This window comes from Leuciscus leuciscus (assembly GCF_965113295.1).
Source record: "Leuciscus leuciscus genome assembly, chromosome: 19".
Classification (NCBI taxonomy): domain Eukaryota; kingdom Metazoa; phylum Chordata; class Actinopteri; order Cypriniformes; family Leuciscidae; genus Leuciscus; species Leuciscus leuciscus.
This window is the reverse complement of record NC_138743.1, coordinates 20,319,797-20,337,896: the sequence shown is the minus strand read 5'-3', so window position 1 is coordinate 20,337,896 and position 18,100 is coordinate 20,319,797. Positions and strand designations below refer to the sequence as shown.

General features: G+C 37.1%; 1 protein-coding gene and 2 long non-coding RNA genes across 3 annotated transcripts in view; 2 read left to right on the top strand and 1 right to left on the bottom strand.

Moving 5' to 3' along the window:
- Positions 1-18,100, top strand: part of LOC309481724 — a 375,444-nt gene that overhangs the window by 239,179 nt on the left and 118,165 nt on the right. The window lies entirely within an intron of this gene.
- LOC309481717 lies at positions 12,393-13,974 on the top strand. The gene is made up of 2 exons (XR_014200081.1): positions 12,393-13,862; positions 13,898-13,974. It is a non-coding gene; the product is annotated as an uncharacterized lncRNA (long non-coding RNA).
- LOC309481690 (alpha-1-antitrypsin homolog) lies at positions 13,916-15,988 on the bottom strand. The gene is made up of 5 exons (XM_082146718.1): positions 15,864-15,988; positions 15,014-15,698; positions 14,630-14,900; positions 14,309-14,456; positions 13,916-14,201 (listed from the first exon to the last, which is right to left on the bottom strand). The coding sequence occupies exons 1-5, from the start codon at positions 15,864-15,866 to the stop codon at positions 14,013-14,015; spliced, it is 1,296 nt and encodes a 431-aa protein (XP_082002844.1). The 5' UTR covers positions 15,867-15,988; the 3' UTR covers positions 13,916-14,012.

The following is an 18,100-nucleotide window of genomic DNA, read 5'->3' as shown; positions in this document are numbered from 1 at the left end:
GCGTTTGGTCAACATGTAGCAGAATCACCCTCAGGCTTATTAAACCAAAATATTTTTTTCAATATATCCATCTGTTTTTTGTTTTTTTTGGCCATAGGTGACTGACAGCTAACCTGATATTATCTGGTAAAAATAAATAAATAAATTAATTAAATAAAATAAATAAATAAATAACTTTCAAATTTGACATTTAATGGTAGCACATTACAATTCGGTCTACTAATACTGTATGTTAGGGTGACCATATTCCAGGACATGTCCGGCCGGGATTTCGAGATCGCCCAAAATATCCGGGATACGGCTTTTGCTTTCTCGTCGCCATTCATTTTGTTTACATGCACACCTTTTGATTCAGTAGGACTGAATGAATTCTGATTGGTGAATCTGAATGTAGTGTTTACATGAACGCTAAACAAGTGATCGGTTGATGTGCGTTTTAGCATTGCTAAGAAAATTCCTGTGTTTTCGTCTCGATCTGGATCCGTGTGAAGCAGAATCCATGACCTGCAAAGCTGGCACGTACGCGTCAGTGTCAAATAATGTAATAATGTAAACATAATGGATGGTGACTGTAGAAAGCAAAAGCCGAATCCCGGGCATTTTGGGCGATCTCGAAATCCTGGCCAGACATGTCCTGGTTAAACAGGACGTATGGTCACCCTACTTTATGTATCAATTCATGCTTCAACTAATGCACAGATAATCATGAGTTAATGTATGACTCATGGAGAACTAAACCATTCACTAATGATTACCACATCAGTACTGTAACTAATAAAGAGTATCTGATTAATAGATTAAGTAATAGATGAATTGCTATCAATTACATCTGTCATCATGTACAGTAGGCTATTAATTACTTAACAACAAATAGTATTAACTAATAGTGTAAATGAATGTGTTAATTACCACATGGGTCAAAGCGATGTATTTCAACTTCCAGTTTTCTGCTTTAATTAATCACTAGCTAATGATTTGCAAAGATATCATTATGTTATGACATTACTTGTTGAGGCACATGACTATTAACTCATTAAGTAATATGTCGTTACAGTTATGATTATGGTTGACATTGAGAAAGTAACTCATTACAAATACTTTTGTTATAGTACTTGAGTAAATTTTTTTATTTTATTTTCTACTTTCTTGAGTATAATTAAATTGTGGTACTTTGACTTTTTCTTGAGTTGAATAAAAATACTTTGCTACATTTATTTTTCACCAAAAGTTCAAAGTACTTTGACAAAGGTGCTGATGGAGGGATGGAGCAACAGGGCTAGCTGACACTTTTCAAACTACTGAGGTGGAGCCCTGCGCTTCAGCCAATAACAGAAAGGTCTGATTTGGGTGCAAAACCAATCTTTGTACAAATCTGAAATAACCTCAAAATTAGCAAAACATCTATTAATACTTAATCTATTAATCCAGTGACACTTTTTAGTTGCTGATGCGGTAATCATTAATGAATGGTTTAGTCTTCTTGGCCTGGTTTCACAGACAAAACAATGGCAGTGACATATTTTAAGATATGTCAGAGCAAGTTTATTTCAGTTAAGACAGCTCAAACATGCATTTAGTCTGGGACTAGGCTTAAGCCTTGTCTGTGAAACCAGCCACATGAATTAATGAATTAATGCTTATTAGTGCACCCGTATTATAAAATGTTACCGTTTTTTATAATAGACTGGTGAACAAATATTTTTGTTCAAGAGGTGTTTGCAGGTTCTTTTCTGAACAAAGAGGATTTTTAAAAATAATTCAAAGGTTGTTCTTTCATAGCTCAGTACACTTGAACACACCAGTCCAGGAACTGTCAAATGGGAACCTTAGCAGCTACTGTAGCATTCTTCACCTTCCTAGACCTTCCTGGGTTGTTCCCAGGTGTTTTGTTGATTAGTCTTGTTAACATAGTTATTGCATTGTAGTTTTGACTGTGAAAACAGCAACACTTTCAAAATTCAAAGTCCAGTGATTGGCGCTAAAAGCACGTTCAGTTTTATCTAAAACAAATTAATGTGAGACTGGCAACATTTTATTACATTGGTTGTTGTACATAGGCCAATCGGTGTATGACATCAAAATAGCGCAAAGTATTTTTACAGCGAACACGCTATACGGAGCCGTCTGCTCTCTAATCGCTTTCTGTCCTTTGATGTCATGCACCCAAACACACCTATTGATGCATGTTTAGTCATGCGATGCTGTCATGTGATCCATTCAATCCAAAACAATCAAGCTTTTATGACATTAAGAAAGCACAGTGACTAATGCCTGCTACAGACTGTGCGATTTTGGCAATCCTATAAGATCATTACAAATCACACTGTATGACATGGATCTAATAATCTTGGGTATGACATGTATATAAACGGTACAATGATAACACCTATTGAATCATAGGTTATTTAGTACAAAGAATGTTATTAGCATGGGCCAGTGGTAAAGAAATAGAGCAAGATGAATCGCACTTTGGCAATTGTGGTTTTTATGTGCGTTGAAAAAAGAGGAGGAACCGAAAGAGGAGAAAATGGACGTGGACATGGCTTGAGAAAAGAGGCCAACTTGGCATGTCAGTTTTGCAAATGGAGCTTGGGGTATTGCGTTCATCAATACGACATTTCATGTTGCATTTTTATTGGCTAGTCAGTAGTCGTAGGCCGTAGCAGCAAACACACTTTGAGATGATCATGCAAAAAATCTGACACTGTCAGAAAATTATCGCATGCTATCTTTGGTCGCCAGACCGTTACAACAACCGCCTTGGAACCACTCTCACTGTACGATGTAGAACCACCATTTAGGAGCCACGACAACAGAAATCTACTTCCATTAAAGGTGAAGTAGCCTATGTGAGATTTTTTTTATTGTAAAATGCATTCTCTTAACCCAGTTTATTGTTCATTGACTACTATTAGTATGGCATTCCTGGGTTTATCTACCCCAGGTGTGTAAACATTGAGCCTCCTGGGCATCATCAAAACACTGAGAGCATTTGCTCAGATCTGTCAATCTCTTTCCAGCTCAACCTATAGCGAGAGTTTGAGGCATGGCTACTAGGGGTGGAACGGTACATGTATTCGTATTGAACCGAAACGGTACGGGCATCACGGTTCGGTGCATACATTTAGACGGAGAATACATGGTATAAAAATAAATAAAACTCGCGTGCAAATTAATTAATGTAATGCGGAACTACTGTTAGATACGCGGGTTCTTTAGGGACACCTAATCTGTAGCCCCGCCTTAGCTCTGAAGCAGACTGCGATGTAAAGATTGTAATGCTGGAATATGTTGTTTGTGTGTGTGTGTGTGTGAGAGAGAGAGAGAGAGAGAGGCGCGGTCGTTATCGAAAAGTCGCAAAGTGCTTACTTATATTTGTGTGTGTGTGTGTGTGTGTGTGAGGCGCGCGATCGTAGCCTGACGTCGTCATACTCAGATTCTAGTCAGAATGTGAGTCTGATACTGCTCCATTGAGCTTTCATTATGGGGCGTGTTTCAACCGAACCAGGAAGGAAAATGCCTCTGCACTCAATTGGATAGACCAATAACCAATCAGAGCAACGGAGTAAGTTAATGTATGTTTTTCATTCATGTTTCCGATCGACAAATGCCTTGATCGCGGTTCTCTGTTCCTCTTTTAAAATTAATGCGCTGTCGATATCTTCTATAACAGACGCGATGGCGGAATCTACACATAATGTTTTATAAACAGTTTGAGAGGAGCACGTTCAAATAATCAATCCAATCAACTTGTCATCAAACAATGACCGTCTGGTCTGGTCTACCCGATCAGCATGAGAGGAAGCATATATTTATTCACTCTGTCAACTCACCTAACATTCCTTGACAGTTTTCAGCATCCCTCCACTCACTCTCGGCTTGTTCTTCCACAGCCAGGAATACGGGGGGAGTAGCCTACTTTGGGTTCGGGCCGAATACCGAGCCCTGAGCCTCTCCTCGGACAGCATCCCAAATATGCATTTATTCTATCTGACTTATTTGTAAGTGTGAACTCGTGAAATAACAATTCTACAGCGGCAGTCATCTTTGTTGTAAACGAATTCAACCCAAGCGCTCGTTGGTGACGTGGATGATTACATTACGTTGCTCATCTGTCCATCATCGTATAAAGCCCGCCCTGACAATTTGATTGGTCCGAACAATTTTTGTTCGGGCATAATAGCTCCTCAACGGAGCGAGTCCAGACCGAACTTCCCGACCTAAAATTTTTGTGGGCGGGGCTAAGTTCGGCTGGCATCCAGGCTAGCGCGATCGAACAGTGTAAACATAAAAACATACTCCGTCATTTTGTTTATGCAGGAAATCATTCAAACTGCAAAGTGTTTAAGTTACTGTTAATTTAAATTTGAAGGAAAACAATATATTAATCTGAAATATAGCAAATAAATGTTCAATTCATTCAGGCACAATTACCAAACATATCTCAAGGTCTTTTTGTCTTTTTAGTAATTTAATTAATAAACTAATTATATAAAACTATTGTCAATGCACTACAAATAAACTAAAAAAAAATATGAGGCTTAAGCAATTTATTTTCCTTTGGTGGTCCAGCCTGAGACATGCACAAACCTTCTGCATTTTTGTTTTGCTTTTCCCTCCATTGTACCGAACTCATACCGAACCGTGATGTCTGAACCGAGGTATGAACCGAACCGTGACTTCTGTGTACCGTTCCACCCCTAATGGCTACTATAGTAGGCAGAGCCAGAGAGTGTTTAGTCGGTGCGGGATAATGGCTGACATGTTAGATGGGAAAATAAATTCTACTTCGGTTATACAGTAGAAGTGCCAGCCAAATTGTAGCACATGGCAGCTGAACCACTTGACCACTGCAGATTTAAGGTGTGTTCGCCTTGAAGCGGCGCCGTGCAGATCGATCGGTGTATGGCATCAAAGTACCGTAAGAGCGATTCGAAAGCATACAGAGCTTTATTTACGGTAATTACGACATAGCGGGAACGCAGCATTAATCACAAGCACATCTGTCAATCGTGATATTACACCCCATTTATACAGCCACCAGGGGGCAATCAAAATGCTTTGGCTTCACTTTTTAGGATGTGTGCGGCCCATTTGGTGGATAAGCACTGCCTCTCGTGCTTAACCAGGTTTTATTTGTTTTATTTATACATTTTTTTTTTTTTTACTTTGTTCAGATAAAAGTTTTTGTTAAATCTATCAGTTAAAATGTAATACTAATTTAATCAAATTCCAAAGGATTTGTATACTTTTTATACGCTTTATTTTGCATTTGTGATTGCTAAAAACAAAAACATGACTAATTTTCACTTTTTCACTCAAGGAGAATTTGATGGGTGAAGACTTATATTAAACGAATCTTGCATTATTCATTTCACATTTCATCTCACAGCTCATTTCAGTGCAGTAGATTGAGCTCAGTGATAACCTGAGGAACATCATAAAAAAAAAAAGTAAAAAAAAAAGAAAAAGCTTTTATAATCTAATTTTAATGTTCCCACATCTCTTTTCTCAAAGACACTTGAAAAGCAAAATGCAAACTTTTGTAAATTGATGTTTACTTCAGGGGAATAACAATCTGCTCAACTATGACAATGTAATTCATCAAGTAAAATATATTCTAGCAATGACAATAATGCTTTTGAGACAGGAAAAGTAATTTAGTAGCCAAATTTTTCACCATGTTATTTCCTGAACTCCTTGGTAGACAATATCAAAATGTTTGTCAATCCAGGAATTCTTTAATGTCATCCTTGTATAAAATACAGGGAAGAATATATATATTACAGTTTTCAAAGAGTAATGATTAGTTGAAGGCCTTTCCATCGACATTGTATTCTTCCTGACTTCAGAATTAAATGTATTTTTAAATATTATTTTAATATACATTTATTATGAATATTGAAGATTGTGTCTATCCACTGACCCTGCAGTACCGGCATAGGCCCCCAGGGGTCCATAGACTGGACTAGTTAACCGGGAAACAGAAATTATAATGCAGATCATAAGATTAGAATGAATTTTTAAGGTCTAGCAATTGCTATGCCATCTGCAGATTGAGAGAAGACTTGGGAGATATTTGAATAAGTATAGTTCTTCCCTGAATTAATGTGATTGCTTTGATGATCAGATGTCTAATAATTATAAATGATGAATCTCTTCCCAAAATCTAATTTGTGAACAAAACGATGGAACTGCATCCCCTCCCTCAACATCCCCTCTCTCACTCTGCTAATAACATCTGATTGTGCTTTGAAGTGGAAGAGCATCATTTCCATACACCATCTTCACATCCCCGATCCACGACTGAAGACCTTTGTGTTTTGTTATGTTTATGTTTGATGTTTAATTTATGGGCCATCTCCAGGAGCACATAATGGCAGGAAAGAGAAACGGCCTTTACTGTGTTTTCTCTCTCTCTCTTCCTTTGTTATGACTTATTGATGATGGCTGGAGGGAAAATAAATAGCTTTCTTGAAAAACAAAGTTCAGGAAGACTTACTGTAGTGTGTGCATGATCAGAAAGAGAAATTGTGATGTCTGTAAATCCCAATGGCATAATTTTCCTTTATAGAGTTGCATCGGATTTCTCTTTCTCTCTTTCACTTAATTAGACACACACACTTTCTTCAAACTAGACAAATCTAAATTAATACAGGGAAGATTATTTCCACCATGGAATAAGACACACAAAAAAAGTAATTGATAATTTTTATTTCACAATTTTGACTTTGTTCTTGCAATTGCGAGATATCTCATAATTCAGACTTTTTGACTAGCAATTACGAGTTCTAAATTCTGAGAAAAAAAAAAAAGTCAGAATTGCGAGATATAAACCTGTAATTGAGAGAAAAAAGTCTGAATTGTGAGATAAAAAATCACATATTATGTTTATTACTCGCAATTGTCTATATTTTTTCTAATTATGAGTTTGTCTCACAATAATTTTGACCTTTTTTTTCCTGCAAAACCAAGTTTATATCTCACAACTCTGAAAAAAAAAGTTATAAACTCAATTATAAACTTAGAATTGTGAGAAATAAAGTCAGAATTGCAAGTATATATCTCGCAATTCTGAAATTTTTTCACAGAATCGTGTAATCTAAACTTGCAATTCCAAGTTATAAAGGAAAAAGTCAGAATTGTGAGTAGCCTACCTCATAACTGAGAAAAGTCAGTTGTTGAGATAAAAAGTGACTGTTTTTTTGTTTTGTTTTTTCATATTGGAAAATCTAAAAGTTCTATATTTTGCAGGTTACATCGCTACACCAGTCAAAGGTGGTGAGTGATCTCTGTGAGTGAGTCACTGAATCATTCATTCAACCGATTTGTTCGATAACTCTGATTCATTCTAAAACGAAACACGACTGTTTTTACAACTGAGTAATAGGCTATAATCATTTTCTCAACCGATTTATTCCAAAACACTATTTTTCATGTTCAAAATTGTCTTAAAATATCTCAAAAGATTGTTGATTCTTTGTTGTATAACTGTTATTCTGTGTTGTATAACTGGATTTGTTGAATTTTTCTACGTTAACCTGTTCATGTTTTCTACTGATGTCTTCTTCACAGAGGGAGCCTACAAACATTTCCCAGCAGGAAGCATAAGATGTAATTGTCCCTGCAAGTAACATTTTTCTTCATTACAGTCCATTTGAATCCACTTAAATGAGCGTGTTGCTGTCTGTTCTTCAAGTTACTTTGTAAAGCCCACAGTAAATCTGACCTGCCTCATTCCATCTGGTGTCATCACATCAGCTTGCACTGCTATTATACAACAAAATAAATGCTTGCGCATATAACAGTAGCATAATTTGTGTCCTCTGCTATTATCAGTCCATGCAATGCAGGCCATGTTTGCAGAAGGCAACAGGTCTGTTGGTTTAATAGGATATCAGCTCAAATGACTTAGCTGTCACACTTTAGAAATATGATTGTTCCTGCCTCATGGTAAAGTACTTGCTTACAAAAATACATTTCATTATAAACTGCTTCACGGAAGACAATAACTTAGCATCTGTTTACAACCTCTTTTGCAAGGTCAGTGCAGTAGACTGCAGCATGAATTACCTCAAAACACAGATTGTGCTTTTATATAAATAAAGCCTGGATCCTTCATACTAACAAGCTACTGTACATCTTATTCTAAACAGAAAATTGGGCTCCAACAAAAACGTAATGCACATACATGTGGGCTTGTAGAGTAACATGATAATGAATTATCCCCGAGGGGAAATCTATTTACATTTATTATAATAATAATAATAAAGATGAATTTGAAATCAATTAAAAAATCTCCATAAAGGTTTTTTTTTTTTTTTTTTACATTATGTGCTTAATTCATTTTCTCAATTTTACTGCATGTTTCTTATGCTACTATTAAATTATACCATATTAATCAGTATCATATCAGTAATGTGTTGTTGATTTTTCATTTTACACATTTTTTAATTACCATTAATCGACACATAAAAATAAAAAATCCATTTAATTGGACGTAATGCAACATTAGCTCATAACTAATGAAGATGCAAATTATTCAGTAAGCCCTCATTTAAAAAATAAATAATTAAATAAAGTTTAAAAATCAATTCTGCTTTCTGCTTATCAGAGTCAGGTTGATCTGATGTAATTAATGTCTACCTGCATGTTAACTGAATCACAAATGTTGCTTCAGGCCCTGTTCTGGATCAGTCCTGTATCCAGGATTTGTTATTTCTGGTGTTCATTTAAGTTGAAATTGAATCAATCCGATTATTTATCAAGCTGCACTCGTTCCACAAAAGGAGTACCATTTGTGCCCAAAGCATTTGATGAATTGATCTAAAGACATCCAGTAAGTGTTTTGCTATTAAATTCATTAAGTCAAAGCTAATATGGATCCATCCTGCCTTGTATCAACAGTTCATGCTGCTGGTGGTGTAATGGTGTGGAGGAGATTTTCTTGCCACACTTTGAGCCTCTTAGTACCAGATGATCATCATTTAAACACAACAGTACCTGATGGTTACTTCCATCAGGATAAAACACCATGTCGCAAAGCTCAGATCATCTCAAACTGGTTTCTTGAACATGACAATGAGTTCATATATACTCAAATGGCCTCCACAGTCACCAGATCTCAGTCCAATAGAGCAGCTTTGGAATGTGGAGGAACGAGAGATTCGCATCATGGATGTGCAGCCAACAAATCTGCAGCAACTGTGTGATGCTATTATGTTAATATGGATCAAAATCTCTGAAGAATGTTTCCAGCAGCTTGTTGAATCTATGCCATGAAGAATTATGGCCATTTGGAAGGCAAAAGAGGCTCCAACGTGATACTAGAAAGATGTACCTAATAAAGTGGCTGGTGAGTGTACTGCATATTTTATGTGAGAATGGTGGTGTAGTCTTCATAAAAGTATTTGAAACGAGTGCAAATCAATATAGCCAGTAAATAAAATTCAAATAATGGTTTAATGATATACAATTTTATTTAATAATTGTATTTAAATAATAATTATGTAAAAACATTTATGTGAATTTGAAACAGCATATTTTATCTCTGTCTTTGAATTTCACTATATTTACCTCAAAATAAATATGAATGGTCATATAAAATAACCATTTAACTTTTCAAAGTAGAAATGGTTAAACAGACAGTTCTACATTCATAATTAGCTTTTTTTTTTTATTTAATGCTTTGTACTAAAAACATATTATTGATTGTTGAATGCTAATGATAGGAGGCCATATATTTACTTTGATAATAGGTAGAGTTGCAGCCATTTTAGTAGTAAAATATTCTTATTACAAGTTCAGAATATTTATGCATATTATTTATTATAAATGTAGCTTAAGATGGTGCTATGCAATTTGTTAGTGCTTAAAGACATCCCTCATCTGTTTAAAATTGTATCTAACAATCACCATTGTAAAATGAGAAAGGCTTGCATATAGCAGAAACTACAATATAGACTATTAACATATTTTGTTGATAAGTGTTTCCCCGTTGATGTACATGTCATAAATACAAGCATTTTGGGCTTAGTTTGTTTGGTGTGTTGCTGGTGTCCTGCTGTGGCCATATGATGTCTATCATCACCTCTATCACCCGTCTGTGACTCCGCATGCTGGTAGTTCATGCCGTGCCCGCAGAATCCATTTAGTTTCAATTAACTCTGCTACCATCCACCCCAGGGACACGGCCCTCGCCTGCTCGTAGCGCTGCCAGCGCAGAGCGTTCACCTGCCTTGTCCTTAAACTCGTGTCCCATTTTTAGAGATGAGGGTCTGTCTCAGAATGAATGCCAGTTTTGTGTGGCCTTACTGAGCATGAAAGTCATTAGTAGTGTTAAATGGTCAGTGAATTGGGAGGCTTGGCTGCTTTGCTTGGCGCTCAATAGCCAACTGAAAAAAAATTAACATCTGCTGTGCTGGGAGACCAGCGTGTTCTCTCTTTCTCCCTCACTTTGCCTTTCTCGCATTATTCGTAGGAGAAACAACAGTGCCACCATGTGAATGGGAAAAATCAGATCGATGCTGTTTAATTCAGTAGCTTTTGATGGGAGAGATGTATAACGCAGCATGCTAATGGCTGAAGGTCAAGGCTAGACAGAGTAATGGTGTTTTAGATGCAAGTAAACAAACACATATCAGTGGGTTTTCAGTTGCACATGTTGGTGGCAAATGCAGATGGGGGAGTGGGGGTGTTGTCAGTACACACTAGTGCACACAGGAACACCAAATAGAGCAATGTCCATAGTCCGGCAAGCAACGTGTGCACAAAATGTAGCAGTCATTCCTGCTAAAGTACACATTCTATATGTCTTAATGTATTAACCTTACGGAGCAAAAATATATGGGAATACACTGCAAAATATAATGTGGTTTATTACATAATACATTTCCATGGGAAACTAGTTGTAATATATAATATATTGTAATATATTAAAACAATATATTATTATGGATATTTTCAAATAAACCTTTAAATCATTTAATTTATTGATCATTCATATACATAAGGAAATATATTTTATATATCTTTGCGTAAGGGTAGATAGATACAATATTAAACTCAATAATACAATATTAAACTTTTAATTAAAAAATTAAAAAATATATGTCAAAAAACTCTCATTCAGGTATTAGTAGACTGTCTGCTTAATATCTGCTAACTCTTTATTGTGACGGTCCCCCAACAGACATTCTACTGAAAATAAGGCCATGTTCACACATTCACACTGTCAGTTTTGGGATTGACAACCACATTTACTTACAGGTGTGAGTCTCGAAATATCTTGTTCAGACAACAACTTACAGTAGTGTACAGTAGTACAGTAACTGTCTGTATGAATGTGCAATGGGATTCAAGCCTCTATTCATCCATCAAATCTTCATTAAACGACAGCTTTTATATCCGAGTGGAGAGCGAAGCATTTGAGTCGTGCATAGAACATCAAAACTAATGTAAGCAGCTCCGGTGGAGAACAATAACTGGATCTAAACCCTTCAGATGACACACAACTTGTATCTCCGTCGCCGTAAGTTACTGAAAGCAAATCACACATGAAAACCCACAACACACAGTAGACGTGTTTGTGCAGCATAGGGTTTAGCATTTAGGCTTGTTTAATTAACATTGTGAGCATGCACTTATAAACAAATCCAATAAAACAAATTTACAACTATGGTAGACGATATTCCTGTAGACACGATTAACAGGTATAAATTTAACCGGTAGAGATTTTGGACTATCGTTTCTATCGCGGTCACGCTCACGTGATGTTGCCTTCCTGCGGCATCACGAAAGTTTATCATTTGAATGCGTTTTTAAGCCTTGTGGTTTAAAAACAAAATATTTTAAAACATTCAAGTGCAATAAGCAGCGAAAGCGGACTAATTTCGTGCACACGCTGTCTGAGAGAACTGAGCGAACACACCTGCAACGCGAGCACATGAAGCTGTTACTTATACAGCATGTGAGTACTGAACTGAGTTCTTTTTGGCACCTTATTGGGCTTGAACAGTTAAATACACATATTTAAGTGTCAAAATGGCCGTCTTTGCGAGTATCCTAGTGAACACAGTCGTAATCATTTGAGAAAGAAAGCACATGTATCAGTGCTAAGACCCTGTTTACACCTGGTATTAAGATGCATTTTGGTCGATTAGATCACAAGTGGACAGACAGATTCTCATTTACTGGTGTCTCTTTTATCCACTTTCAACCACTTCTGTCCTGATTTCTTTGAGGGGAAAGTCTATGTGCGAGTAAATGTATGGGTTTTTTGCAGATCTTTCGATACTGGTTAAAAAATTAACCAGTTTTTTTGTTGTTGTTTTTTACTCTTAATGTGATGTTAGCCATTGATTTGCATTATATGAACAATCAAGGACCATGATTTCAGTTAAAAATCTTCTTTACATTTCTACTGAAGAAAAAAAGACACATATATCTTGGATCGCCTAAGTATCAGTAGGCCTCATTGCTCTTGACTGAATCACGTTTGCAACTTTACTGAGAATAAATGTATACTTAATTTACACAGTGAAGAAGACTGTTTTTTGGTACATTTGACTACTTTATATAATTTATGTGGTAACCTATTTCGCCTATCTATGCTTGAAGTTTTCAGGTAGGTCTATTTCATTTGTATTGTTGTTCTATTGTAGGTTTGTTGTGTTGTTGTTGTTGTTGTTGTTTTGTTTGTGTGTGTGTGTGTATAATTATCATGATATCATCATATATTATCATGAAATAAAATTGCTCATATCGTGATATAAGATTTTGGTCATATTGCCCATCCCTATACACTTACCACTCATTAGTCAGCCCTCAAAAAAGTCACAACCAAATGATGGCATCAGGCTTGAGTAGAAACACATGAGGTACTGCCATAGACTTTGACAGATTTATCTTGGAATGAGTATCACTCTGATGTGATCTATTTCCTGAATGCATACTACACACAATAAGGCTTTCATTTCATTTTCATTTATTTGCACTTTTGATCTTGTAGAAGAGACAGACATGCCTGAGCCTGCTGTGTTGGATTTATGGAGGACAAGGTATTGATTGAACACACTGTACTGGAGCAGAAGCTCTGTCGAAAGGTTAAAGGTCAGAAAGGTGAGGGGAATGAACCATAGGTTATCTCATCCTTCCCTCTGTTGTGCAACCCAAAACATGGCTTGTAATCAAAGCTCTATCTACAGTGGAGTCCAAAGCCTAGGATTGAGCAGAAACGGAGAATAGAGAAAAGCTGAGTAAATTAGAAGTGGACTTATGGACATTTATGGTGGACTTAAAGTTTTTACCTCACTGTATGTAAGATAGTAGCGTATGCATACTGTATGTGCCACTATATATTACATAATAGTAGGTTCTGTGTAGTCCAGTATCACCTGCTAAACAATGTCCCAGTGACTAGATGAAGACTAACAGAAAACGATCAATGCTACAAATCGTTAGTTTGCAGGCAAGAAAAGAAAGTGTTACAGAATTAAACCACCACTGATACATTTAGCCAAATTTGCTTTGATGAGTTTGATTCTACTGCAAATCCATTTGTGTTAAATTACCTGCTACATTACGTTAAATGTATGTAAAAAAAAAAAAAAAAGAAAAAAAAAAAGTATTTAATAAGCTCAAAATTGCAGTTTTTCCAGACAGCAATATGTTGAGACCAGTATTGAGAAATGCATGTATTGTGGTTTTGGTTGCACTTTATTTTACAGCATGTGCACTTTACAGTGTACTTACCCATGAAAGTACTGAGTAGTGTAAGGTAACTACATGGGTTAAGGTTAGGTTTAGGGGTATGTAAAGTTTTTACCCAGTTAGTGTCATTACTACAAAAAGTAGTATGTACTGTACATGCGAAACAGGAATTTATTGTGAAATAAAGTGTTGATGACACACTTGATTACAATCAAATCAACATTTATTGCAGTTTAAAATAAGATCTACACAAAGATTAGCATTTACGCAGAGGGCCGGAAAGTTATGTGTGGAGTAGGATCTCACACAGTAGGATCGGTGATCTTGCCCATGAAGAGGATGCTCTTGGTGCTGTCCTCTACAATCAGAACCAGGAAAGGCCGGCTGAGCACCACGCTGTCTGGTAGAGACATTGGCATTATTTCTATTGTGGTTGCAGCTGCTGCCTCTGTGCCCTTCTCGTCCACGCTGAGGACTGCCTGATGGACAACCTGGAGATTGGGTTCAAAATGTGAACATGACTCTCAAGAGTTTTCAAATTCTTTAGGTCTATCAACTACGATGGTGCTTCAAAAGGTAAAAACAAGTCCACACATACCTGTGACACCTTGACTTTGACTTCTTCTGTCATCCCGGAGAAATCTGCTGCCTGATCGAATGCATCAGTTATTCCCATCTCCTGCAGAATGCCGTCCAGTTTGGAAGTTGCAGAGATGGAGAATTTGGGCATATACAGGTCCACAGAACTGAAGGGCATAAATGTAAAATATGGTATATCAGCTACCATGGCTCCCAAATATGGTAACAAATATGGTACCGAAAAGTTCCCAAATACCTTGTGCAACTAAACAACCATCAACCTTCAGGTCAGAAGTCAACTAGTACATGAATTTAAAACTGGATGTATCGATGGTATTACCTTCTGAAGAGTTTTTCGTGCCAGCTCTTAATATGGTGTCTGCAGATGTATTCTTCAACTTCCTTCATCTTCCCATCCTCAGGAAGAACGATCATCATGGAAGTATTGCCTTTGTAGGGCACCATCATGACCGTAGTTTGGTTGATAGGGTCTTGATAAATGTCATAGCGGCCGGTTCTTTTCATCATGTCAACTTGCACGGTGGTGTCCTTGTCCACTTTGAAGTCAGCTTTGTGGGTCAGTGTTGCATCAAATGGCTTGTCCCACTTGCCTATCAAGACAAATTGCAAGAACTTCAGGTCAGCATCAACCAAGATTTTTCAAAGATCAAATAAATGATTATTACAGGAATATCACTGAATGAAAGACAAGTTTCTTAAGTACCTCTGAAGTACATATAGGTAATCAGCATCATCACTGTATCTGAGTCCAGACCCTTCACCATGCTGGTTATCTTGTCATGGGTTTTCTTGGCGATGAACTTGTTAATCTCCTCTTCAGCAATTTCAGGCTTGGAGAAGTCAACGCTGAAGGCTTCACTGCTGTAGTAGTGCTGAGCATCCTTCAGGAACTTGTCCACCACCTTGAAGCCTTCTCTGATGGCCACACCAGCTCCTGCCTCCAGCTGCATGGCGTCCTGGCTGTGGCCCAGCATGTGGAGCAAGTGCTCAAAACCCTCATCGACCTGCTCAGGCTTCAACCCACCATAACCCAGACTGCTGTATATCTGTGAATGAGTGCTGCCCTTGGCACCTAGAGCCAGCATGCTCAAAGCCATTGAGATCCCGACCGGGGAGAAGAAAATGTTCTTGCCCTGGGCATCAGGATGGAATGCAAGTTTCTTGTAGAGAGAGAAGGCGAAGTCAGCGTTGTGTGGAGAAAGCAGGTGGCAGGCATCACTGGACCCCTCGTGGCTGGGGTGGGGTTCATCCTTCCCATGGTGGAGATGGTGGTGGTGATCGGGTGTGTGGCCACCATGGTCGTGACCTTCGTGGGGTGCGGCCCAGGCCGTTACTACCAGCAGGGCAGCAATCACACAGCAATAAATCTTTCCCCACATTTTATCCACCTGTTTAATGACCAGAGGGCACAGCATTGTACAAACTTTGTGATTTTTACTTGATCACACAAATCTATGCTTTTGCATTTCACATTTTTAACGTAAATTTCAAAGAGTAGCTATTTAAAATTCTGGTACAATCGTAGCACTTTAAGCAAAACAATTGTAACTCACCATCAAAGTCCTCTTGACAGGAGACTGTTCAGATGGAGTGGAGTCAATTTATAGTCCTTCAAGCATCGGCCGAGTAAAAATTTTAAACATTAACCTGTTTCCACCCCCGTTCTGTGAACGCAATCACTCATGGTTAGCTGTTGCTCTGTATTTAGTGATGCAACACAGTTTTATACTTCTGTGTCAGGGGTTTTCAGTACCTACTTAAAATCTGTTGATGAGATTTAGATTTTAAAAGTAGTCAATCAGCAATTTAGGACTGATATGACTGTCTTCCTCTCAGACTGTTAATCAAAAAGTTTTCACATCTTAAGATACTGTGATAGCTTGTGCCTTTTTATTTTCTGTGATGGTCAATTGAAGCACAGCTGTAAAATTAGCTGTCCATAATTAGAAGTTTCTCTTATTTAGGTTTTCAACAAATTTAGAAACCCAAATAAGTTATTTACTTTTACGCTCCAATTAAACATTTAATTTATATGCATTTCTGTTTATTTTGGGGGGGAAAAGTTCCTATTACATGACTCAGTCATGGTTTATTCCTGTATTATTATTATTATACCGCCTTTTTATTGGGCTTTCATCCACAATCAGTTCACTACATACAGAGCTTGCAGAGAGAGACACAATCAATCAACCAGTGATATACTGTACTCTGATAGGAGGGTGCTTAAAATGAATACCCTCACAAGAGTCAACACCAGATCGTTCACCTTTGATGGCTGTTTACAATTGGCTGATTAACATTGAGTGAACACCATGCTTCTCAAGGGTCTCTGAAGTATATGTTTTCTTCCAAAGCAAACTTTGGGAGTCGGATCTCTGCAAACCTGTCAAAGGGGGAAAGAAAATCAATGTCTTAGACAGTGTGGAATGTCACTTTCTCTCCATTTTATTGGCATGTTTACAACAGTTGAATTCAGAATGAAGCTTCTTGAGCTTGTTGTTTACAGAGCTGCAATTGGCCACAAACAGAATGTCTGGCTTAAGACTGCTTCTTCTGTACTGGATCAGATTGAAGTATACAGTGGGGTCCAAAAGCCTGAGACTGGTGTGAGAATTTTTTGTTTTTTATAAACTACAATATCATCATAATACATTGAGTGAGAAGTCAAAAACAAGAATTTCTGTATTTCCTAGTATTTTATATCCAATTGCTTTTATGGCAGCAGCACTACAGGCTGTAGACTGATTGTTTTGTTTTCATAACGTTTCTTGTGTGAAAAACACTCTATGTCACTCACCATTTCTCTGGTCAGCCGCAAACCATTTGTCAATTAAATATTTTGATCATTGTAAAACAATACAAAAATAATAATGTAGAGGTTCTATACACTCAGGCTACATGAACTCCCAAACTCCACAAGTTTGTTTAAAACTTAATAATCATGCAGATGATTAATCATGCAGACCTGAGAATGATCAAAAGAGCATCTTGTGTTTCAATGGAAGCAAAGATGTGTGACCAAGTGACCCAATTGATGTGTTGCCAATTTCCTTGTTTGATCATTGACCTGAAAATAGAGAACATTCCTTTAATAAAAATGTTGTAAAATCTACAAACTTTTTTTGTCTATGTTTATCTTCTTCTTTCAATGTTATACTGGCAGTTGGCAAAGGAGCTTTTGTTGATTCGCTGCCACCAAATGGATTAGAGTGTTGTTGTTTATTTAATATGCACATTATCCCGAATATATTTTTTCTTTGTCATTATGGGGTATGTAATGTTTATTGATGTAATACTTTAATACATTAATTGTGTGGGGAAACAAATAAGTGGTCTGAATACTTTGAATGCACTGTATAACATACAATATATAAAAAAAGTGACTGCTATATTTCAAAACTAATTTATATATTTTAATCTAGAGCCATATTTAAATCTTGTTGTACATTTCTGACTATCATAATACTGAGTAAGAGCTGTAAGTGTCTTCTTTAAGTTATGCATGACCAGGAATATGTGACCTCCACAGAGGTCTCTGTGAAGTTGAGAAGCCCATTCATCAACCCTTATTGAGATCAGGTCATGTGAGATTCTCCATATCTTCACAAGGGCAAAGGACAGTCCAACTGAGGAGAAACAATGATTTTCCCTCTGCTTCTCCCTGCTATAGGCAGCAAACAAACCAAAGACAAGGTCATTGTAGAGCACTAGGGCATCCATAGTAGCTTCCAACACCATTTAGCACCTGCGTCTCTCAGGCTTGTCCAATTCCCCTGGAGAAGTGAATATT

Bases quoted from the DNA above. Each gene is read 5' to 3' on its own strand.
- LOC309481690 (XM_082146718.1), bottom strand. The intron at 14,901-15,013 runs GTACTTAAGAAA...TTGTCTTGATAG, and splicing joins TACCTATATGTACTTCAGAG to GCAAGTGGGACAAGCCATTT. The intron at 14,457-14,629 runs GTAATACCATCG...TATGCCCTTCAG, and splicing joins CACGAAAAACTCTTCAGAAG to TTCTGTGGACCTGTATATGC.